We start from the raw sequence: 24,629 nt of genomic DNA on the forward strand, positions 1-24,629 counted from the left end.
CACCCCCCTGTTTTTGCCATAAACAACCGGAGGGCCTCTTACAGCCATGACTCACTCCGCAGGCTTCTCCTCCACCCCTGTGCGTGACTGTAGCAAACAGGCTGCCAGCTGCAGCCGGTGAATTAACACGACTTTTTTCGCAGAACCGTGGGGAGATCAGTCACACAGGGCGGGGCAGGGGGGGAAAGAGCGGGGGGTGAGGGTGTGCTGTGAAACACCAGCCCGGGGTGAGTTTTATTTGTGGGGGAAGCAGCGGAGGAGGCGATCCGGGGCCAATGTGCCGGGGACGCTCGAGTGTGACCGTGTCGTCCCCGTCCCCCCCAGCCCCGGGACGCCGCCGGCCCTTGCCCCCCTCCTCTCCCCCGGCCCCCGCCGCGGCTGCCCCACGACGGCGGGAGAAGCGGGCGGCCGGGGGGGAAGCAGGCAGGCAGGGAGAGAGGGAGGGCAGGGCGGCGGCGCCAGGGCCAGCGGGGAGAGGGAGGAGGTGAAGCCGGCACGCAGCAGGAGCCCTCTCGACACGCGCGCCGCCGAACTCCCAGAAAAGTTGGCAGCGGCGTCCGGCGGGACGGGGCTCCTCTGGCCGCCGCCCTAGGGCGCGCAGCGCCGCCCGGCCGGGGCCCGCTGCCTCCCCAGCCCCTTCGCACCCTGTCACCGCCCTTCTCCCCACACCTGCCATCTCCCACGGGTGCCGCGGGGCAGGGACTGCCCGGCACGGGGCGCTGCCGGCGGCGGGGCTCGAACCCGTGGCCCCCGGTGTTTCTCCCCAACGCAGGGGAGGCGGCTGAGCCTCCCGGTGCCCCTGAGCGCGGGACTCGAGCGGCGGGCGGCACTCACCGAGCGGCCACGGCTCCTTCTCCCCGTCCGGGCGGCTCCCGCTGAGCGCTCGCCTCCCCGGGGGCGAGGGAGGAGGAGCGGGAGAGGGCAGGGGGTGGAGAAAGGCGGGGCGGAGAGCGCGTCTTGAGCCCTCCCGGCTGCCGTCGCTGCTCTCCCTCCCTCTCCCGGCGCCGCCCCATCCCGCCCCAGCGGCGCGGCGAGCGGAGGGGAGCGCAGGGCAGCGGAGCGGAGCTGCGGCGTTGCTGCTGCTGTCGGGGCAGCGGCGATGTGAGTGCCAGGGGCCGGGAGGGAGCGGGCACAGCCGCTCGCCCTGCGAGCGGGGTCGGGCTCGGCTGGCGGCGTGCGATGCGGGGGCCGGGCCGGGCCCTCGCAGGCCGTGGGGCAGGTCGGGGTCAGTGGGGCTGCGGCCGTGCCCTGGCTGTGGCCGGCAACCCTCGCCCTGCTGAGAGAGGTGTTTAAATATCGCTCCGGTCCCTCTCCTCCCGTCCGGCCTGCCGCTCTCTCCAGGCTGTTTGTTTTTACTGCGCTGTCTTGCTCTTATCGCGCCAACACACGCCGGGCAGCTTCGCCTCCCGCCGGACGCGCTCGGCGTCCCTCAGAACGGGGCGGGGAGGGGAGGGCTGTGGAGGATGGGGCCCCTGGCCCCTCACCCTGCAGCCCCTCTCTGTACCCTTTCTCACCCCCGCTCTCGCCCTCCCTCTCCCCTGCACTTCCCCGTGCTCCCTCCTGCCCCTCACTCCGTCCCCTCGGCCTCCCTCCCTCCCTCTGCCAGGTGCCCTCACTTTGCGGCCTCCTTTGCTGCCTTTGGTTCTGGGCTAGGCGTGAGGAACAAGATTGCCTGTGCCTTGGTTTTACTTGGCCGTCACTGCCCGCTCGAAGTCTTTAATTAAGAAATTTGTGTTAATACCTGACCACTTTTGGGAGAGGGAGATGTGTAAAAATCTAAACTGGTCTCTTTATTAGGTGAGAATGGAATATAGAATGGTATGTCCATTTCCTTGTTTCTGTTACTTTTTTAAATATCCTCACTTCCCTGCTGGGGGAAAAAAAAATCTTAACCAGGTCAAAAAGTTCTCTAGAGGTCTTTCTGTGGGGCAGTACTTGATGGTGAGCTGTGTGAGCCTGCCTTGCAGACTGGTAGTAGGTACAGCAGCGTTCTTAATTTTAGTTATTGCTAAAATTATACCTGAACAGATTTCTGACCCAATTTATGTTGCTGTTTTTTTCCTCTCTTCTAATTCTTATCACAGTCTTCCTGACATAGCCCATATCCTTCTGCATCTACAGCAGCAGACCTCTGCTCTCAGCAGATATCCCTGACTTCAGATATTTAACTTTTGAAAGCTGATTTAGGCAGTTCACTTTAGGTTCCCTGTATAAGGATGAAACACACACCTGAGGAGTTCAATACGCTTCTCAAGTGTCTCTTTAGGATGCAAAGAGTGCTGTTCTTGAGATGACAGTTTCCATCTAGTGACAGGGAGAACTGAGACAGCTCTACCTCACTATTTAGACAACTGAAATTAGAGGAAATGACCTAGAGAATTGGAGGTCCATACATGCAGAAGGCTGCTTTCTCTGATATCTGTGTGCATTCTTGTATGTTAAAAGTATTTGTGGCATTGGAAGTGGTTGAGTCACTATCCCTGGAGGTAGTTAAAAGACACGTAGATGTGTCACTTAGGGACATGGTTTAGTGGCAGATTTCGCAGTACTGGGCTGAGGGTTGGGCTCAATGATCTTAAAGGTCTTTTCCAACCTAAGTGATTCTGTAATTTGCAATTTTGAAAAGAGGTCTGGCAAAGCAGATTCAAGCAAATACAGGTCAGGCTGAGCAGCTCCTGCAGACTCTGTTTGCCATTGGATGTTTTAGTTCGTATGTAGTTCACAAGGGGCTAATATAATGATAAAAGGAAACAGACATTTGTGTTGTGAATTACAGAGGGATTGCAAAAAATAAATTAACTTGAGGACCAGAAGAGCAAAGCCCTTCAGAGAACTGCCATATTTCATGTGGATGAAACTCCCATCCGGTCCTACTCTGTTGGAGCCCATGTATAAACATACATTGTGTGATCTATTAGAAAGCCAGCAAACTGGGGTTAGGCAGAAAGACAGTCCTATGTACTTGAAACATCAGGGATAGTGTCTTCTTTAGACCTCATTTTTACATACCTTAAAAAAACCCAAAAGTTATGAGTCTTTAACTAAGAAGTGTTTTTAGGGTACAGTTATGTACACCATGAATGAACAGAGTTGCTTTGAATTATTGGGGAGGGTGAGTCATTAGTGGCCATGGCACTGGGACCTACTTAACAGTACAAGAAAACATTTTTGATCTTCTCTGCCAATCCTAGCATTGCAATTTTATGTCTCACCAATACTAGGATATTTGAATTAGAATTAGCTGTTCTGGAACAGCTTCCCATATGGAGGAGGGTCTGTTGTGAAGTATGTGGAATTTTTTTTTTTCTTTTGTTTTTTTCTACTTCTTTCTGTTACAGAACTGCTACTTTTGTTCAGAAGTATGCAGTATTTCCAAATAGTGTTCAGAAATAATAACAGATTGTGTCCTTTTGAGTGACTGTTACAGAACAGCCACAATCTCTACCCTGAATTAATTTGCTTGTGCAGTCATGAACTATACAAACCTGTATTCAAAGTGATGATGCACGTAGCAGCTCTTCAGTGCTCAAACTTCCAGAAAGCTGTTAGATGTTAAATTCTTGTCAAGTGTTTGGAGGTTGTATGTATTCAAACCAAAGAAGACACTGAGCCCATGTATACTGTTTTTTATCCCTGAGGGCTTCTGGTTTGGACAGATACATCCCTCATACAAACACCCTGCATCCCTGCCAGATTTCAAGTCAGATATTTTAGAACAGAGCTATTCAAAGCAAATGCTTCCAGATTTTGTTTGTACAATAAAATTCTTTTTCATTGCGTTCAGAACCACCTAAACCAGTTGTGTTTCTCCTCCTTCCTTGATTTCAGTGCATGGTAGGAGCAAATCCTCCAACCCAATCTCCATGTAAAGTTTGGCAAAGCTGTGTCAGCTCAAGATAGCTACTTTACAAGGGTTTTTAAGCTTCCCTGTATACGGAAAGCTGTTTGCATCACCTGTTGAAACATTAGTGGTACGGTAACTTGTGGGGAGAAGCAGCCTGCAGGTTGAGGGTTCAGGACCCTGGACTCAAATACTTGAGTTACTCTGCAGCTTACTTCCTGAACCTGCGCTTCTTGCGTACTTCCAAATATGTGGTTCCTGCACTGGGATGTGTAACCTGGTAACACTGCAGCGTAGGCTGCTTGATTATCCTGGCTCAAGAAATGTCTTATGCAGAATATAAATACCTGAGTTTCAGTGCTTTCTCTCTGAGTTTCATCATTTTAATATCTTTTGGAATGGCAAACAGGACAAGCATTGTCAATGTAGAGTTGCTACTTGTTCTTTCTTGTCTTCTTGTTCACTCTGATGTTTTAAATTAATTTCAGAAATCTGAAAATGTTTTTAACATTGATCAATTTGCACTCTGCTGTTTGCAGCCAAGACTTTACCATCTCATGGGTTTCAAAAAACCGTCATGTTCATTTCCTCTTTTTCTTTCCTTCGTTTTCCTTTACCCCCTAAAATGTTGTACATTCTTCTCATGAGTAGTATGACCAGTAAAAGTTGAAAGAAAATCACTGTTCTGGAGGAGACACAAATTGGTTGCGAATTAGTATGGGATTTCCAAGGCTGGGTGTGTCTACAGCAGTTTGTCCAGAAGTTGCCCAGTACCCATCTGTATTGGTGCTGCCCTGTTCCCTGGTAGCAGGCTATCAAGCTGTCTTGCTCAGCCAGCTCTGGAAAGCCAGGCTCCAAAGAGCCAGAGTCCAGAACCCTTCCCCTGAGTTAGAGCTTCGCAGTAAAACTGGCACACACTTCTCTGGGTCTGTGTCACCAAGCTCCCTTTTGGGAGCCACACCTGGTGAAATGTGTGCAGTGCTAAATCTCAACCCTGCAAACTTGGACAAGGCAGGTGTGATGTACTCTAGACTGTCTCCTCGTTTCAGTGAAAGGAAAAAACGAGTTGTACTGGTGCTGGCCGGGTGGCCAGCTTTCTAGTCCTTAGGAGGCTGGCCCAGCTGTAGAGCTGAAAACAAGAATCAACCTTAACTTTATTGCTGACAGAAAACAAGGAGTCTTAAAAGCTGTACCATTTTGACTGCAATGACTTTATAAAATAACTGAATTTCCCATGACTTGCACAAAATTGTTCAAGAATAAAAAACCTCTATACTATTTTAAGAGCATCTAGTCCCAAGCCTGTATTTGTCAGATTGATAAAAAAAACAGACTTAAAAAATTGTCATGGATCTGAATTGTCAATGGAGCCCATGAAGCACTTGTAGCATCTCAACAAAGTGGAGTTTCACTTCAGTTACTGCTCCTTTCCAAATATTCCTCTTTGTTTTGCTTTCCTTGCAGCACCACTGAAACCTAGCAGATTCTGCTGTTATTACAGTGGCAGATGTTATTTGATGGAAGAATTTTTTTCTGAGTTGTGTGAACTCAAGTAGAAAATCTTCAAGAGAATTTTTTGGTATATAAGGTTCCTCATGCTCTTAAGTATGAGTATGTAAGAATTCCTCATGCCACAGAACTGAGATCGTAAGTTACACAATTTCATTAATCATTAAATGCAGGATTTAAGGTTCTTAGGATATCTGTGCACACTACCATTTACATTTATTTTATATGTAAGAGTAGAGAGACAGCCCCAGTTTTTATGCAAACCAATAGGAGATGAAGCTAGAAGACTTTTATTGGGATGTGGATTTGTACTGAAGCCACAGGTGTGCCCTCAGGTTCTCCAGAGTGATTACTCTTATGTATTGCTACAGTGGTTTGAAACTGATCTGCTGACCAGCAGCATTTAGGAAAGAAATTGGTGTCAAATAGAGGTGTGAAAATACATCTCGTCAAATTCTCAGGTCTTGACTTGTGGTTGCAGCTGTACAGGCTTGATTTTAATACTTACATATGATTCTGTTGAAGAGAAGGAGCCTTCTGTCTTAGGTTAAACTTGGAAAAAGGCAGAGGTTCTTGCACATCCAAAACATGAGTGAGGCTTTTTTTAAAGTTTATGTTTTCTGTCAAAATTGGTCCACTGCCGTAGGAAGTTTACCTCTGCATTTAGCTGGAAATTTATTGTAGATCATGTCTAAGGGTTTAGAGACAATTTATAGCTCAAGCAGGAAAAAGGATCTTGAGGCATTTCTGAGCTTTGAATTTCTTCCTCCCACTCAACTGGTTTTCCAGCCAGAGCATTAGATTTCTTGGGCTTTGCCCCCAGTATGTTTGGGTATAAGTCTCAAAAAAACCCTTTTAATTAAATGTGTGACTGAGTCATCACATAGTTCTAAAGTACACCATTTAGGGATGAGCGGATTTCTGTTTAAACTGGGGAAAGCCCAGCTGCTTCCTTCAATTTCCAGGAAATTGCTTGAAAAGCTGTACATTGCTAACACACTGTTGCTTATAGGTTGATACATTTTTGCAGAGTGCATCCTTTGTACTTAGACTTTGAAATAATCATAGCCTCCTGGTAATTGTATTTATGTGTGAAGCACTAGTGGGAGAGAGTGTTTCGATACCTGCTTAAATTGTAGGTGTTAAGTTGATCAGATCTGTTTCTGTAATTAAAGTCTGCTCACACATATAGGAATTGAGGGTGCTATTGTTGTGCATGGAAGAAGTTCTGGTTTTATTGAGCAAGAATGTCAGTAAGTATTTTCCTTGAACTTTGTACCGTGGTCTTCAGACAAAAGACCAAGATTCAATTTTTCTGATGTTCTCAGTGTAATTGTGAATATTTTTTAAATTTTGTCCCTCATCCTTTGTCATTTTAACTTAAAAACATAGAAATCTTGCTCGAATATGTTCTGGTGAACCAAAGCATTGTGTCTGTTGCTGCAAGCCAGTGAGAAATAGTATTGCTTCTACACAAGTCTCATCTGGCATTAGAAGCTGGGTTTTGATGAAGAAACAGCCCTTGGAGGTTGCTTGTTTTATTGTTAAATATTTCGACATGTTAACTTTTCAGCTCTGAAGAGTTTTCCCCATGTTTCCTTGCTTATTTAATTACTTGGTTCAGAAATTCCTACATTTTTACATTGAAACATCCAAACAATTTGCTGCTGTGTGTGTGACCCCACAGGTCAGAATCTGGTCTGGGATTCACTCCCCACAGTAGCTCAGCCTTGTCTAGAACTGCACCTTTGTGTTGCTGAGTTCACTGTGTACATTATCCAGCATTTTTATGAAAAACAGTGCAAGTTGCACTTTTCTGACCATTTCATGTTTAAATGGGGTATCTAGAGCTGCTTGTTTATCTCTGGCTTGCTTTGTCTTGTATTTCTGGTTCTTACAGCACCGCCTCAGTTGTAAAAATTCTGCAGTTTTTGGAGGTCAGATGGTCAAAATCCCAGTACTGAACTGTGGTTTATGAGACACAGTTGTTAATACAGCTGCTCTAACTGGCTCCCCAGTCTTGGTTTAAAAAAAAAATCAAACTCTCAGTATTTAATCACACAAAGAAGACTAAATTTCGTTTCTGAAGATATACATAAATATATATGAAAACCTGTGGCTTTGGTTATTGTTTCAGATTATACATCTTTTCTTTTCTTTCCCCAGGGCCGATTACTGGAAATCTCAGCCTAAAAAATTCTGCGATTACTGCAAGTGCTGGATAGCAGACAACAGACCTGTACGATGGTCTACCATACTATGTCCATTTTTGAAATATTAGGAATTTGAATTACAGGCTTTAAACATCACTTTTTGATACTAGTCTGTTGATGCATGAAATTTGTTCTATGAAAACGCCTTTGTAATACCTCTGGGTATTTAAAGTATATCACATCAGAGCCAGATACCCACATACAAGATGGTGTGTGCTGTTCTCCTTGGCAGTACAGATAAGGACTAAATATCTGACCCTGCTTATTCTTTGAGTTCTGTAACTTAACATTTGGTCTGTCTTGAAACTGTCTGCACCTGTCCTTTGCTTTCACGTGCAAGTAGAAAGCAAAACCTGGTGTCTGTACTGTTTGTATGTGGTAGGCACAGTACAGCCAGTGCTCTGGGCTCTTAAAGCAGGTTTCTTTCATTTCACACAGCCCACAGAGGCATTACTGGGTTACAGAAAGGTGTTTCAGACTTGCAGATGCCTTTTGCAAACTACTAGACATGTTGGTGTCCTCCTTAGCAGTAAGTTTTGCATTCCTGTCTGGATGCCAGGGGTGCTTCTAGAGCTGAGCTTCCTCTGGTTTACAGTAAGATACCTAATTAGCTCACATGAACTGCAGGTATCTTCTTGGAGTAAGTGAAGAGAAATATGTGTCAAGAGAGGGATTTGAGCAATTTATGAAGTCTGTCTCTAAACAAGTGAGTCATCCCAAAGTGTGCATCCTCTGCACATCAGGTTGTGCAAAGGTCAGGCTTAGGCATTTAACATCTGAACACCCAAATAAGCACAGATGTTTTTATGTAAGAGCCACGTGAGCACTATCACTGTTATACCTGAGCTTCTGAACTCCTTCCAGTTCCTACTGGCTTCAGTCTTTCTGGCAGCTTTTTGGCTTGCAGACTGTTCTGTTATCCTTAGTTATCCAAGTCTTCCACTTTGCCTTTTCCTCCTTCTCTCTTTTTCAGATCTTTAAACCTTCAGATTAGTTTAAATTCATGAGATATTTCTGAAGTGAAGCATAATGTAATTAAGGGCAGTAGCTAATACTTGGAACACTAAATAACCCATATGGTTTTTAAAAGTGCATGAGAACAGGAAAAAAACCCATGACAATACATGGAAGGATAGCATGAAGAGGGAACCCAGATTCCCTGTTATTTGTCTCTAACACGTGTGCTGAGCAGTATTATTTGAAAAAAAAATAAATCTTATAAATTTCTCTGTTGAATGTTTCTCAGTGTTCTTGTATTCCTATAGCCATTTTAGAGCTGTAGTGTTTGCTGTAAGTGTTCACAGAGCAGGTTACATTTAGGCTTGTTCAACTAAAATTAGTCTTACTAAATTTTAAATAACTAAAATTTACTGTTTTAAAATTGTATAATACATATTACTTTTCTTGGTTTTTTCTTACTTTGAAGAGCATTGAGTTTCATGAAAGAGGAAAGAATCATAAAGAAAATGTGGCAAAGAGAATTAGTGAGGTAATTCAAATATCTTAATTGCACAAATGCTTATTTTTACTCTTTTTCATTATCAGATTGGTTTAATTTATTCTCTTGGGCTTTGTTTTGTTTTAGATTAAGAAGAAAAGCTTGGAAAAGGCAAAAGAAGAAGAAAATATGTCAAAAGAATTTGCAGCAATGGAGGAGGCTGCAATGAAAGCATATCAAGAGGATATGAAAAGGCTTGGAATTAAGCCAGGTAGTTCATATAACTGCCAGAAGATTAAAGACAGAATTGAAAGAATATTGAATAGTAAAGTGTTGTCTTAAATTAGGTTTAGCAGTGAGAGAGGAGGCCTCCAGGACTGTTGCTCATTTTTTAAAAAAAATTGGAGTCTGCAAATTGCCAGTACTAGAAGTTGCAGTGCAGAGTATTTATAGCTGTGGTATCCCCTGATCCATGGAACAGTCAAATTTGGAGTAGAAAAATTAAACAATGCTTTAACAGAAAGTTAGGCTGTAGGTGGTGCTTTGAATCAGCAGTGCAGCTTCCTTTGATTAATTTTATGTTTCACTTTTGCCAGTTGGAGGCAAAAGTTCCCATGAGTAGGAAGAACTGCGTTCCCACTGGTGTGAAACAGTGGAGATGAGAATCTCCTAGTCAGCTTGCAGCTCAGCAAGTACCTTTGTTCTGTACGTTGGAGGCATATTGTCCTTTAAAAACAAGTTTGTAGTTTCAGGCTCCTGTAGCAGCTGTCTTTTTTGTAACTCTTTTAGTTTCTCTTTTGTTGTTTAGTTAGAACTCATTGGCCCTTACGATTTTTCTCTCTACTGATCTTTTTAAATTTGGACATTGTTCTGATGCTATAGTACTGGTACAAAGCAAGATACTTTCAATATAGTCTTTTAAATGCACCTGCTATGAGTATAGCACTAATGTTTTTCACTCATTAGTAAAAATACTCCTTAGAACAAAGTTTCCTGTTTTCTGTTTCCTATTCTTTGTTGTGCAAGAGTGACTAATATTTTAAGTTCAGAATAGTACATTCTTTTTAAAGGATATTATTTTCTCTAAGAAGATGTAGGTTCCAGTTCAACACAGAGTAAAATACAGAGTAACACAGTGGAAACTAAAGGAAAGAAAGAAAAGAAAGAGAAGAAGGAAAAGAAAGAAAAGAAAAAAAAGACACCTCAGGATGCCTCAATGCCACCAAAGATTGAAACGAAGGAGTGGGTGCAAGGGTTATCTCCTGAAGGCTATACATACTACTACAACACAAAAACTGGAGGTAAAACTACTGAGGAGCAAGTGCAGATATAATTATTGAATCTAAGTGAGAAAAGTCTACCTGCATTTTTTTACTTCTCTGCTCTTTCAGTATTATGCTGTTAATTAAAATGTGACCACTCAGATGGAGTTTCAGTATTTAACATTTGAGACTTGGGTATCCAGAATTTCAGACTGGTTTTGCTGTTGATTAATAATGGAAGAATGCAGTAATTCCACAGTTTCTGGAAATGTTTAGCCTGTCAGGGATTAGTACACAAAGATAACCGTATTCTTCCCAAAGAAGCTTTGTGATCAGGGATATGAAATAAACTTATTGTATCTTTCCACATTTACAGGATTTATCTAACTGACTTCTCTTGAGGAGCTGCAGTTGTGATTTACTTTAGAACATAAAAGCAACCCTCATTTATGATTAATTAGAATGTTGCAAACTATTTCTTATGAATTTAAGGATTAATGATATTATTTGCTGTTGTCTTTCATAATTCCATAATTTTTGGGGCTTTTTTAAAACCAAAAGTCGTGTATTTCTGTATCAGGCATAGTAATAGAGTCTGGAGGGTTTTCAGCTCCAGTAAAGCCAGCTGTAATTATGATACTTTGGTTTATTTTTCATACCATAGATTGGTCAAGAATTATTCATATTCCAGCATCATGTGTATATATATATATATATATATATATCTATATAATTTGTTTATATGTATGCACCCAGCAGTGTCATATCCTTTAGATCTATTTTTAGTAAAGATTATAAAAAATAAACCAAATTGAATGATGTGAAATGGTTGAAATATGCTTTTGTTTTTTAAGAATCACAGTGGGAGAAACCTAAAGGATTCCAAGGCAACTCTCAAAATTCACCAACGGTAATCAAATTATTCATGTTTTTCTTTATCTTTGTAAACACTTAAATAATCTAAGCAATTTGCAAGTTGTCTGATTGAGGAAGATGATTTTTTTTCCCTTCATAAACTTAGGAAAATAGAATTTGAATATGTAGAGTCTTTTGTGATAAATTGCATTTTTACTTAGAAGTCCTATTTGGCTAATTTGTCTGTCAAGGGAAGAGAAGTAATTAGTAAAAAAGGGAAGAGGTGGTTGGGTTCCTGCAGAATATACTTCTTTGGTGCTTCGACCCATAAAATTAAAAGCTTTAGGGAAATTCTAAATAAATTCTGTTAAAACTTTTTTAAATTAAATGTAATTATAAAAACAAAATATTACACAGTTGAGATAGTTAAGCTTCCTTTATCTAAGGCAACACTGAGACTGCATTGTCACATAGTTGACAAAAAAAGAATGTCCTTACTTTGTGTTTGCTTACAGTACAGTTACATAATAAATTTTACTGGGTTTCCTATGATCATGGAACCTATATGCAAGTAATTATTCAGTAATATTAGTAATTTAGTACATTTCTTAATTTCCCTTTTTTGAGGCACAGAAAAACTTGCAGAATAGTCAAAAGGCAGAAAAATTTCTTACTATGATTAATGAGTTTTCCCATGATACTTATCACTCCAGGATTTTTGTGCCTCACAGCATTAAAAACAGGATTTTTCCAATGCTCCTGTGAAGTTACATTTCCCTGTTTTCAAGATAGGTGTCATATAAACATTTCAATTTGTTGTCAGTTTTGTTGAGTTTGCCAATGTTGGATTTTACACTAGAGTTCAAAAAAAACTGTTGTTTTTGGACATTCGGAATGCTTGACGTTCTGTAGCTCTGTAACGTCACATCACATGCTACTCTGGCTTTCTGATTCCCTTGTCCTGTGGGTTTGCACAACTTGTTAATCAGCACTTCAACTTTATCTTTCCAGTCAAGGCATAGAGTTGCAATAAGTCAGTCTTACTGTAGCCTTCCACTGAAATATGTGGTCCTGAAATTAATCTCGTATGGTCCTTGGTACATACTTACCCTGACAGTGAACTAGTTCAAGCAGCAGAGGCATCAGAGTTTAGGTTAGTGTTTTGGTGGCTTACTTCCTTGCTATCAGCCTTGTGAATAACCAGGAAAAAATGCCAATGTGGGGAGAGCAGATTGGGGGAGAAGGCACTCCCTTCTTGGCAACAATTTGAAGTTAGCTCATCCTAGCCATATCAGAAGCACACACCTTCAGACCCCAGTATCTCTAACAACACAGCTGTATTTTGCCATTTCTCCCTCACCCTGCTCAGTGTCCTGTCTTATTTTCACTATGGCAAAAAACAAGCATTTGATTGCTCCCTTATTTAGTCTGAGCTAAGGATATTGGGAACATTCCAGATCTCTAACAAGGATTCACTGCCCAGAAATTAAAGGGCATGCTTGCAATATGTCATGCCAGGAGCCCTCCTGATTTTACAGCGCATTAGGTTTTGCTCAGACTTGGTAAGAGGTGGGGAGAACAGGGCAATAAAGGGGCCTGTTGAAGGCTGCCTGTAACCAGTTAGACTGACAGTATGCTTCTTAGCATTTATGTTATGGGACACTTAATGTGCCTAGTGTCAGATATTGGCTGAAAACCTCTAACCAACAGGTCTACAAATGCTCAGGATCTAATTCTTAAAAAAAAAAAAGGAAGGGTTTTACTTAAGACTTTTTTTTATATACTTAAAATGAACTTTCCTTTTGCTTCTTTTGTCAAAAACCAGCACACTGAAACTTCTGAGGGTGAAACCTTGAGAAAACGTGATCCTGAAGGCTTTCATGCCTTTGCCTGCTCTGAACCTACCAGTACAATTTTTTTGTGTTTACACAGTGGGTGCAGGAACTTTAACTTCTGATTGTATTGTGTTTTTATTTTAAAATCCCAATTTTTTAATAAGAGTATTAAGCAAATGTATAGGTGTGCAAAAGCCTGTCTGTATATCTCTGTATATATACACACACATGAATACCAAAATAATGTATGGTGAAGTTGCCCAACACAGAGCTGGCAGTGTTGGTATTTAAGGACTGCTCCTTGTACTTGTGTGTTTAAGATGGGATGAAAACTGGTTTCCTAAGGAAGATGTTAGGGCATGGGTAATGACTGATTATATAGCTGTAGCTGATTCTGAAAAAAAAGATAAATAAATTACATATCCACAAAGAAATACCAGCAAGTTTGGCCACATTTCATGTTTATTTATTAATCAGTGGGGAAAAAGAGTGCATTGTTGAAATTGGTGCTTTAGTAAAGAAGCAAAATTGTTGGCAAGCAAAGTTTGATTCTATAATTATTTGTTGTAATGTTGTATTTTGGGATAAATTTTTATTTGTTTGTGTATATTTAATTTATGATAAAATTAATTTGTACTAGTTTTCTGTAGCCCTCACAGAGACCTAAGTCTCCCAGAGAATATTTTCAGCAGTCTTCACTAAAGACAATTACACAAACAGGAAATTACAGCCTCAGAGATGAGTATTTTGAGAAAACCCAAACATGTAAGATAATGTCCTATATAAAAATTGAAACAGTATGGCATTATTATACAGCCTCATACTAATTATCCACTGTTTGAGAAATAATTGTGTAGGTGCATTTGCAGTATTTTAAGTTATGGAATTCCATCTCATTAAAGTCAAGGGGAATACTTTCTAACAATGTTAGGGGTTCAAGCTTTAAACCAGTAAGGTGATCACAGACAAAAAAGTATTCAGGGATTGAATAGACTTAAAAATGATGCCTTGGCTGATCCTGAAAACTTTTTTTCATGAACTCCTGTATGTTTTTCCTAGGGAGCAGAGTGGGTGGAAGGTGTCACTGAAGATGGTCATACCTATTACTATAACACACAAACTGGAGGTAAGAAGAACTTTCTTTCCAGTTAAGCTCTGTTTCAGGAGAGAGGGTTTTCAGAAAAGTTTTTTGTTTTGCAAATAACTGCATTTTTTAGTAAGTTTTGTATTTTTTAAGCTGCTTTCTTAGTTGAAATGAAATAGTTACTTAAGTCAGCACTGGCTTTTAGGCTGCATTGTCAGTGTGCATACATTTTTGCTTCAGAGGTGGTTTTGGACATTCAACTTGTAATTCTAAATTAGGCATTCGTGTTTACTACACATATATTGAAATTACAGTTTGGAAACTAGAAGGGGGCAGGATTTTGTGTTGACAGGCATGTAGAACTGATGAAGAATCTCCTAAACTTTTCCTCTTGCTGACATAGCATTGATAAGAAAGTCCAGAATCTTACCTCCTACTTATTTTCCACTTTTCTTTCCCTACATGGGGAACTTTGTGGTAACTCCCTCAGAATAGCATCTGTTTTCTAAATCTATTTGAAACATTTTAAGGTCAATGATGCCTCTCTGGAGAGCAAGTGGTTTTTATGCTGGCTATGAGTTTTCCTTCTGCAGTGGGGTATGAAGTGGCATTGCTAATGATGCCAAGAATAGGGGGGACAAAAAAAAAAAAACAACAAACCAAGAAAACCAATCCAAAACCTTTCGGTTTTTCACTGAGCTGCTCCCCTGCCCAAGTGATTTGCAATTTCTTCTGAAAGGGAAAGGAGGTGTTGGTTGTTTTTAAATGTTGCCTTCCAAGTTCAGATACATTTTATGCCTACGTTTGCTGGTTTTTTAAGTACTTCATGGACATACGACACTTGTGAAAAGTGTGTTTCTAATCACATTTGGCAGAATTTTGGCTTTTGAGATTTCAAATTGGTATCTCACTTTTATATAGCTGTAAGTGTCTTGGGGGTGCTTGAAAATTACTTTTCTGTTCTGTTAACAGTAATCCCATCCTCTGATGACAAGACAAATTTCTAACTGATATGAATAGTTGTGTCTCATGTCAGACATGTAACTTAGGGGACTGATGGCTCCTGGTTTGGTGCTACAAGGCTGGGAGGCTGCACTGATTTCACTCTTTATACAGCACCAGGGAAAGTGGAATTGCTCAGTCACTAATCTGAAGTCAGGTGACAGCAGTACCCTTAAGAGACTGCACTGTTCATGCAGAGTTATTCATGGCCAGTTTCTTACATCTTTATTTCTTCAAGGTACATTTAGGCACTTACATGTGTTGTTTGCAGTTAGGAAAAACAATAGGTTTTTTTACATCTGAAAGCTTATATAAAATTATAGACTGAAAATTGGTGTACTTTTGCCTTATTCTTACTAAAACCAGTTTTAAGACCATTGAGTCAACTTTTATTTGAATATTTCTTCCCAGTATATTTACTGGAATACTACTTTTAAATTGAAAATGAGGATATATGTACATATCCTGTATGTACTTCCATCCAGATTGATGTTTGTATTTCCTTGTTTGCTTGAGAGCTCTTTTAATTAGAGACCTGATGTTACTAAGAAGAGTAGCACTAGAAAAGGGTTTAGCTGCCTGGAGACCTGCAGCTTGCAGTTATCGTTCTTTGTTTTATCCTGTCTGTATAATCAATGAACAGCTCAAATCAAATAGGCACATCTACAGGGCAATTAGTTAATTTGTTTGTCATGTGTAAGGATGAGAGGGACCACAGTTTTGTGGGTCACAGTTTGCCGTGTGTGATGTTTTTTGTAAGAGTTAATTAAAACAAGCTTTATCAACAGTGAACTCAGCTGTCCTGACTGTGTCTCTGCTGGGAAGAAATGTTATCTTTCTGATTATGGTTATTAAAACAAATGTACCAAACAAAGGCAAAAGCTTTTTGCTAAATTATTTGCTGTACTTTTGCATAAGACAGTGCTGCTTCTGAAAGGTTATATTGTTGAAGCAATAACAGATCAAAATGAGAAGCATAAATAATGTGGTTGTTCAAATGTCTTGGACAGTATCCACATGGGAGAAACCAGATGGTTTTGTTTCATCTTCAAATGAGAAGGGTCAGCGTGACAAGCCTGAAGAAACAGCATCTGAATCAGACTCAGAAGATAGTGAGAATGAAGTAGAGAGTTCAGAAACAAACTTCAAGGTAAATTTTCTTCAGATTTATTTTACATACATGATCTTACACTAAAAAATTGTAACTGAGTATTTTATGTTTTGTGGCTGTACTTACTGAAATGAGATTAATACGTGTGACTGAAAATAAAATTTTGCAATTATTAATAAAATGAATCTTTATTCAATTATTTGGCTCATTAGTGGCACTGTTCCAGAATAGAAAGCACGATCTTTCCTTCAGCACACCCAGAAGTACCTTGAATTCTACAAGACATGTGATGTTCTCTGAGAAAGGTCACTGTCATCTCTCTGAAATAATCCACAAAATGGTTTGGATTTCAGTGTGAGGATGACTTCAACCTTTCATTGGTAAATGTGACGGCCAGTAGACCTTCAGGGAATGCTTTGGACTGAAAATGGCATGGTTGTAGTTTCCTTATTAAATTGTGAAAAAACATAGCACATAGTACAAAATCTGTATCAATTATATATTTAAAACATAAATTTAAAACTTGAGGTAAAGGGTATGGTAATGTCTCTGTCTGGGTTAGATGGTTTCCCTGGAGCCAGCATATCAGAACAGTCAGACAGTTTAAATACAAAATGTTTTCCTAGACAGGTATTAATTGTAAAACACGTATTTTTGTATCACTGTGCGCCATTATAAACTGCTACCAGGTATTAGCAATAAGTGTGTGCATCTGCATGTAGGGAAAGTTGCATGTGAAATTTTCCCTCTTTGTTTTAAGATATGCTAACCTTTTCTTCAAGCGAGTTTGTAAGTTTGTTAACTTCAGCCTTGGTAGATGGGATTCTCCTGCTTTTATTTCTTGTAACAGTTAAGATTTATTTTTTTTCATCTGTAAAGCTCAAGAAGAAAAATTTGTGGATTATATGAATTTATTGTTTCAAGTTACTCTTGGTTGAAAAAGCATGACTGGTAGATAATAAGTAGATAATAATAGCAAATAAAAGATGTAAAATAAAGCTACATTATGTTTTTATTTAGGCTTTTTTGCTTAAGATGGGTTTTTTCCTCTTTAGAGGAAAGGAGATAATGGTGAAGAATCAGAGGAAGGGAAAAAATCTCCTAAAGCTAAAAAGTTAAGCCCTTATGGGAAATGGCGAGAAGTTAAGTCAGAAGAAACCGTGGATAAAGAGGAGAGTACATCAGCTTCCCAAGAAACCTCTAGTGATGGATCTAACAAGACCAACCCTTATGGAAAATGGAAAGCACTTAAGGAAGTAGGGGAAGAACAAGAAGAAGAAGGAGGGTAAGTATCTTTTTGCTGTCCTTATTTTCATAATGTTGTTTGCAAGAAGTGAAGCTTTTTCCTCTGAATTTTGGCAGAATTAGCACAACTGTGATGGGAAATGTTTCCCAAATACAGTTCTTTTCACAATGGTTATTTTAATAGCTCTCCATTGCAGATAGAGATGGTGTTGTGGGTTTTGTGTAGAAATTCACCATGAGTACAAAGTAAATTGAAGTGATTTAAGAATCATAGTCATGCACTGTTTTTTCAGAGGCTGAGTATCAAATATTTAAATGCTCTTACTCTAAGCTTATGTTCCTTAATATTATCTCCTTCAACAATCTGATTCAGCTGCCCCAAGAGTTCCTGATCTCTCTCTCCCCCATGTCAGACCAATGAACTGCAGATGCTTTCATGAAGTGCATCTGATCAGAAGGGTTGCTTCATTTTTCTGCATAATGCCTGTGGTGCATCTTTTTTTTTTTTTACCTTTTTTTTTTTTTTTTATTGTCAGCTTCTTGTGGGTCCCTCAAGGAGTCTGATGAAAATGGGTTTTGGAGAATGAAAAGTTTTCTTCCTTGTGCTTATTCCATTCTCCAGCATTATTGAGCAGCTAGACCTCTGACAGTGTTCATACTAAATTATGCACTCCTTGGAGATGATAATGTTCACGTAACACTTCCTGAACTGGACCGGCTAAACTGCTCCTTGACTCCTGAGCTGAAAAATTCTTTTGGGTTTTTGGAAAGTACTGTGTCGTAAAAGGTGCTTTCAGCCACTGAACCTGTAGATCAGTCCATACTTTAACAGACAGGCTTGAGATGAACACACGTGTCAATTAGATAAATGCAGTTGTTCATCGTTTACTTTAAATTCAGTGTAGGCACAGTGACACCCACTTCCAGGAAATTTACATTTTTGGGATACTGCAACAACTGCATTTTCTTGACTTGCCATCAGGCTTTGTAACTCCTGTTTGGGTGCTTGAGCAGATCCATGTCTTCCTTGAAGCACGGAACCTCAGACTGGGTGTAGTACATGAGCTGACATCAGACTAACACACAGTAGTGGCGAAAGTGTTCTTGTGTGGCTTGGCCAGTATCTCTGCAGCAGTGTGCTGGTGAGATACCTGTGATTTAGGAAACTTCCTGCCAGCTCTTCAGTTCTTCTCCATTCTCTGTTTGTGCCAGAGGTGACCCTTGTGGAACACAGTGTTTTTTGCTGCTGACCCCCTAAAACTGATAGGTCATTTTTAGTTGTTGTCTTTGATTTGTTTAGATCAGTATTGGCTGTGATTCCCCCCCTCCAAAGCCATCTGTCCCAGCTTAGGGTCACTGTCTGATTTGGTAAGGTGGGTTTCTCTTCTGCTGTGCAGTCCCTTCAGGACAGACACTTGAGGAAAACAACTCAATGGTGTTCTGGCAGTGAACCACTGCTGCTACTTACTGTCCACTGTCTTTCAATATTCTTAAATTTACAGACACACAGCCCTGTTATCTCTTGCAGGACTGTTGACACGATGAGTGCTTGGGCCATGCTATGAGTTCTGAACAGAATGTGTTAGTTTGTTACTTTTTATGGCAGCCCACACAGAAGAAACAAAGAACATGGGTTTTTTCTTGATGCCTGTCATGATGATGACTAAAGACTGCATCTAGCTCAAAGCTGTTTTGTCAAATAAAAATAGCTGTTGCTGTCTGCAGTGCACCATGTTGCTTTCTTCTTTACATTAATCCTTTTACATTTTCCTCTCCTCTCCCAGTGAAAAAGTGGACCTGGAGCTTCCAAGTACAGAGAGTGACAATGTAGCACCCCCAGTGCTAGAGGATCCAGAAGAGGACACAGTCGTATTTAAAGAGAAGACAGTCACCTCCCTTGGAGACCTGACAGAAGGGGTGCCAACGTTTAAGAAGAGAAAATTTGAAAATGGAAAATCTAGAAACTTAAGACAAAGAATGAGTGATCAGTAATACTTAACAAATTATTTTAGATTCTGCTTAAGCTAGAGTGAATCAAAAGTTTAATATTTTAAATGGGCTTTTATAAAGAAAATGTTGGATAGAAGTTAAGGATTTATAGGTATTAAAACATATGTGAGTTTAATATTTTTTTATTTTATTTTGGTGTGATTGGTTTTGGAGTGGAAGTTTGTAATATTGTAAATACCTGTATTCTTTATTTTAACCATGCCATCCAAGTTCTATTTGCTCTGTGTATGCTGTTTTAAATACATTTCATAAGGTTTTTTACTCCTTTTCTAAGTATGTGAGAATGTAGTAATCCTTAATCTGACAAAAATGAAGCAGACCTTTTATTTTCGTAGAGGAACTGGATCAATAGAATATACTAGAGAGTAAAATCATCCCCCAAGATTGTTTATGTGGTGTAGTTTCTCCACTAATGAGTAAAATATTGTGCTTACTAACCTTCGTCTGATTGCTCGCAAAAGAGTGGGTGGTGAGACTGCCAACATTTCAAACTGATCATTTGGAAGCTGTTTTTAGAAGAGTTAGTCACATCAGTGCCACCAATTCCAAATGATGTTCTGAAAAATTATTTGTGTATGTGCATGGTAAATGTATTAAACCTCTGCAGAAGATTTAACCCTGATGAATCCTAACTTGTAGTAACAGCACCAGAGCCACCGCTGTTTGAGTAGGTATTTCTGTGATGTCTCCCTGTCTCCTGCTTTATTGTTGTCTACTTTTACTTATCAAGTTTTCTTTTTTAGTCTTGCTTTCTTTTTGTGTCTTTCCTAGCAAAAAAACATTTGCCTGATACTTTAATGAAAAAAATACTCTAGAGACGTGGCCCTGGTACAGAATACAGGACCATTTTTGAGGTGATTGTGTTTTCTCTGTTGATAAGAGGTGTGTGTTTTATAGTTGCAGTGCTTGATAAGCTGAGAGGGCCTAAGTGTGTTGAAGGTTTGTCATTCTCAGTACCATAGGGAAAGAAACCAGAAGATCAGCAGAGCTGATGGCTGTAGAGTCCAAGATGACTTGGACACTTAAGGATTGTTAATATGATTACTTTAATTGGTGGGATTGATCTGCATTTAGCATCACCAGGATTTGTTTTCTGTGTCAGAATATAGCTGCTCTCATTGCTTCTCTAGCCATCAAACAGTGAACCGTAAAGGTCCAGATAATTAATCTGTTAAAAACTATGTCTCTATTCTTAAAGCTCAGGGTGTTTTGTTCAGGAGAGTCTCAGTCAAAAAAAAAAAATAAAAAGGAATACAGCTAAGGCAGTTGTCAATAGTCCAGCAAAATAGAGTTGGTAACTGCTGAGCTTGAATTTCTTTGAGAAAACAACTATTAATCTGTTGGCTCAATTGAGAAAGGAGTTTAAAACAGGTAATCTGGTTTATTGTGTACTAGAAGTAGTAGAAGTTCTTTTCTATTCTGTGACTTTTATTGTATGTTTAGAAGAGAATTAATTATTGTATTTAATTCCATGTGTTTTCTTGGCTTCCTTAGGGTTGGCGTATTTTGTATGATGTTTGTTCTGATAAATTTGGAAGTTTACTGTAATATCTGACCCTGGATTATCATTTAGAGATGCAGGACACATGCAGGATGCTTCAAAGTCTGAGATGCAGGAATGTACAACATGTACTCCAACATGTACAGGAGAGGGTTTCTTAATCAGATTTTTTAGGGTTTGTTCTTACTTGAACATTACTCTGGGAGCCTGCTCTAGTTTCCTTGTGTTTGTGGCCAGCTTGCTCTTCCAATTTATACAAGTCCTGCCCTTGAGTTAAGTAGCTTTCCTTCATCTTGAATCCATCACATCTCTCTTTGAAATCACAAACAGCGTCCTTGTGTGACAGGATCTTCAGTGTCCCATCAGTGCTTCTCTTCATGCATTCCAGCCTGAGTGTGCCTGGACTACTACACTTGCCTAGATGGATTTCCTTGGATTAGTTCACCTCAATTAAGGCCACGCATAAGGTCACCAATACTTCTTTAGTATATTGGAATTAACTCTTGATACATCCCTAAACCTCATTTGCTTTTTACATGACCCCACATGCTGTCTGCCACCCTTACCAGTGACTTACCACTACATCTGATTCTCTCTGCTCCTTTGCTTTTGCCAGCTGCTGAGTTACCAGCTGGTCATGCTTTCCTTTCAAGCACAATTCTTTTTTTTCTCAGACTTTTTTTTGTACTGCTGTACTCATTCTCCTTCTGTTACTGCAAGCCTAATGTATATGCATTTAATTATGATTTCTGAAAAGTTGTTTTTGTTTGTTAGTACAGTTTTATTGAATAGTATAGTATAGGGTTTTCTTCTATGCTCCACTTTTAATATCCTCTGAGGAAGATAGCTTTCCTTTTTTACTGACATTCCCAAAATACTAGCATCCTTTCTTTAAAATGTTTTGTTACTTTGAAGTGGTCACAGGCAGCAATTTAAGATACCTGTAACTAAATCTCTTGAGCAGATGTTTAAAGACATCTGAATATGAGTGTTCAGAACTTGTTTCTTTGTGGAGCTGCTGTTAGTTGCAATATGAACCAAAGGTCTTTGTATTGTGTTAAATAGACAAACCAGAACATTAGGAAAGAAGATTAAAAGTTTTCTTTGCTCGTAGCTAATAAAGTCAGTTTAAATACCATACATGTGGTTTTAGCTGATGTGACTTCTAAAGCCTGCATTTCACAAAGAAATACAGCACTTTGCTCTCTACTATGTCTTAACGTCAGAGACCCGTTCATTCTTTGCTCTCATGTGTAAGTTATAAAAAGGGCCAGTTGAATGAATTTTAATATATCCTAAACAATTGTTTAATTTTTCACCATGCTGTCATTCAATTTCCTTACCTGATCCTGTGTATCTAAAACATTTTCTGCTCTACACAAAAATGCTGTCTTGTGTGAGATTTAAGGCAGACGTTGCTTTTCCAAGACATCTGTTTTGCACAGATCTTCCTCCCTTCTGTCCTATCTCCCTGCAAACTCTTCTGCTTTTGGAATTTGCTGTAGGAACCCTCTAGGTATTGCTAGTTACGCTCCTCATCTGCTAACCCTTCTTTGGGCTGCACTGGCTTTTGACAGAGGAATGTTCCTTTTACTGTTTCAGCCAAGCGCTCCCTTTTCTGGCTGATCTATTTTCTATCAGAGTGGTTTTATCTGTTTGCCTGTTTTTATTGCAAGCTCCTTGATTGAGGACTGCACCCTTTGTTTTATATGATGTCATAGACATTATGAGCATTATGGGGAGAGCCAGAGAGCAGAGGGGAGTCAAATTGCAATTTCTGATGGTGATTTCTTCTGTGTGGTTTCGAGCCAGTCAGTTCCCTGCTCTGTATTTTTCTTTCCTTGCCTCATGTTTCCATCAACCTTGTCTGCTTAGAAAGGCAGCTTCACAGCATAAGACCTTGTGTATATTTTTACAGCAGGGCCTGCCTAAAGTTGGTGATGGTTTTAGAAGCAAATATATCGCATATACAGAAAAAAGAAAAATTTTGTTGTTGGGCATTTGCTATGCCACGAGTTGTGCAGAGACTGCTCAATTTTACCCATGATATAGAATAATCCTTGTTCCTATTTAGGCTAAAATACATTTTAATGTTTCACCTGGGGATTTGTAGGTTGAAATCCACACTTTCCTAATAGGGTAAAGTTTTATTTGACCCTCATAGATAAAATCTGGGCCTGCAGTATCATCCAGTTCTAATATTCAGTTTTAGAAGTGGGAGGGCTGGTCATGACATGGATCTGCGTTAAATTCACTAACCTGGGCATATATAAAAACATTCCTCCTTTTTCATTTTTCTTCCCTGAAAGAAATTTTATTTCAGTGCAAATTTTGGCATCTCAGAAAGGGAGTAAAAAACAATTTCATGCTGCTTGGTTTCTTTGATTTGTTTTTTGAGTTGTGTCAAAACTTTTTTTAGTACTTTTTTATTATCACTGTCTTCCCCCAGTATTCTCAGATATGCAAATCACTGCTGTGCCGTGTTTCTGGTGTCCTCCTTCTCCCCTGCTCTGCTGAGATTTCCAGAAACCTTTGAGCTCTTCTGTAGGCACCGTCTGTCCAGGTCCCAGCTCCCACGAGCACTTCTGCTGCCTGTTTGCACTGTGCCCCGAAGAACCCTGTCTGTTTTCCAACAATACACAAGCTGTTCCGAGACCTGACTGTATGTGCTCTTTTGATTTCCTTGATTATTACTTTTCCCAGGACAGATTCCATTCCATTCCTTGTACAGGGTTTGCAGCCCTTAGAGCCTTCTGCTTGTTGGTGCAAAAGCTGTCTCTATACCTCCTTCTGTCAGTTGTGGCAACCCTTGGGTTCTGTTCTGTCAGCCAGATCTCTTCAGTCTCTCTTCTATCTACCTCTTAATGCCCCTACCTTCTACCTGCTAAATTATTTAACTTAGAATTTGTGTTAACCATTTGTGTGATTAACAGGTTTAGCTTTGTGAAATGTTTCAGGATAGAACTTGAATAAAAGTTTCTGTACAAAGCAAAAAGTCTTGCAAATTATCATCTCAAAAAGTTAAATTTGCCCAAGATGATTCCTGGAGTCAGATTTCAGAGATTCCTGGAGAATTTGGGGAATTCCCAGGATTCTCAAAAGCAGATTTGATTTTACCTGTAAAACCATAAATAGCCTATGTTAAAAACCAGCAGACAATGTTTTACAGACCATGAGCTGGAGACAGTGCATTTTAATAACTTGCTTGGGATGATTGAAAAGCGTTTGTTTTAGTTTATAAGTAATGTCTGCAAAGTAACAGCTGGTTTCTCTTCTCAGTTCCAATTACAAAATATTGCAGGCTCTTGAAGTGGAATTTATATGAAAATACTGAATAAAGCTTTCCTTTGAACAATCTGCATTACCATCATGCATCCATTCAGGGAGTTTAGGGCGATCTGGGAGATTTAGGGGTGCAGATTCTGTTCAAAATGGGCCCTGGGGTAAATATAAACTAAAATAGGTCTGTAAATATGGAAATGCTTCATAAAAATAAATAAATTTAAAAAATAAATAATAAATATTTTATTTTGTGGCTACCAACAAAATGTCTGTGTGCCTTCCTGTAGCACCTTAAGCAGTAACTGGAAATTGGTTTATTCTGTGCATCAGCTATGAGTAATAAAAACCCTGGTTTAAATTTTTTATTTAAAATTTTTTAACTGAATTGCAGTCACTGTTAGTAACATTCAAAATGAAGCTGAATATATGACCTTTTTGATT

At 39.8% G+C, this 24,629-nt stretch overlaps 2 protein-coding genes across 8 annotated transcripts in view; one reads left to right on the plus strand and one right to left on the minus strand.

The window, feature by feature from the left end:
- Positions 1–930, minus strand: part of ELF1 (E74 like ETS transcription factor 1) — an 82,587-nt gene extending 81,657 nt beyond the window's left edge. The window contains exon 1 of one of the 4 annotated variants that reach the window (XM_086881158.1): positions 835–930. The gene's annotated coding sequence lies outside the window, so the exon portion shown is untranslated. The remainder of the gene's footprint in view (positions 1–834) is intronic. The other 3 variants (XM_086881161.1, XM_086881167.1, XM_086881168.1) reach the window with 3 other exon arrangements.
- On the plus strand, positions 857–24,454 carry WBP4 (WW domain binding protein 4). Of its 4 annotated transcripts, none has more exons than XM_086881191.1 (10): positions 857–1,101; positions 7,517–7,589; positions 8,990–9,052; positions 9,149–9,272; positions 10,093–10,302; positions 11,118–11,173; positions 14,013–14,079; positions 16,050–16,189; positions 17,206–17,435; positions 19,180–24,454. In XM_086881191.1, coding segments are annotated over exons 1-10 (1,173 nt in total). In that variant the 5' UTR covers positions 857–1,099; the 3' UTR covers positions 19,388–24,454. The 4 variants fall into 4 exon arrangements, with proteins under 4 accessions (XP_086737317.1, XP_023790328.1, XP_086737319.1 ...); XM_023934560.2 differs by having other exon boundaries at positions 941–1,101; positions 10,090–10,302; XM_086881193.1 differs by having other exon boundaries at positions 1,010–1,101; positions 7,517–7,772.
- Positions 24,455–24,629: the final 175 nt, after the last annotated feature.

The sequence above is a fragment of the Cyanistes caeruleus genome, chromosome 3 (assembly GCF_971803275.1).
Source record: "Cyanistes caeruleus chromosome 3, bCyaCae1.hap1.1, whole genome shotgun sequence".
In the NCBI taxonomy this organism is placed as follows: domain Eukaryota; kingdom Metazoa; phylum Chordata; class Aves; order Passeriformes; family Paridae; genus Cyanistes; species Cyanistes caeruleus.

Excerpts from the sequence above, each read along its gene's own strand:
- WBP4 (XM_023934560.2), top strand. Across the intron at positions 7,590-8,989 it reads GGATAGCAGACAACAGACCT|AGCATTGAGTTTCATGAAAG; the intron begins GTACGATGGTCT and ends CTTACTTTGAAG. Across the intron at positions 16,190-17,205 it reads GTTCAGAAACAAACTTCAAG|AGGAAAGGAGATAATGGTGA; the intron begins GTAAATTTTCTT and ends TTTCCTCTTTAG.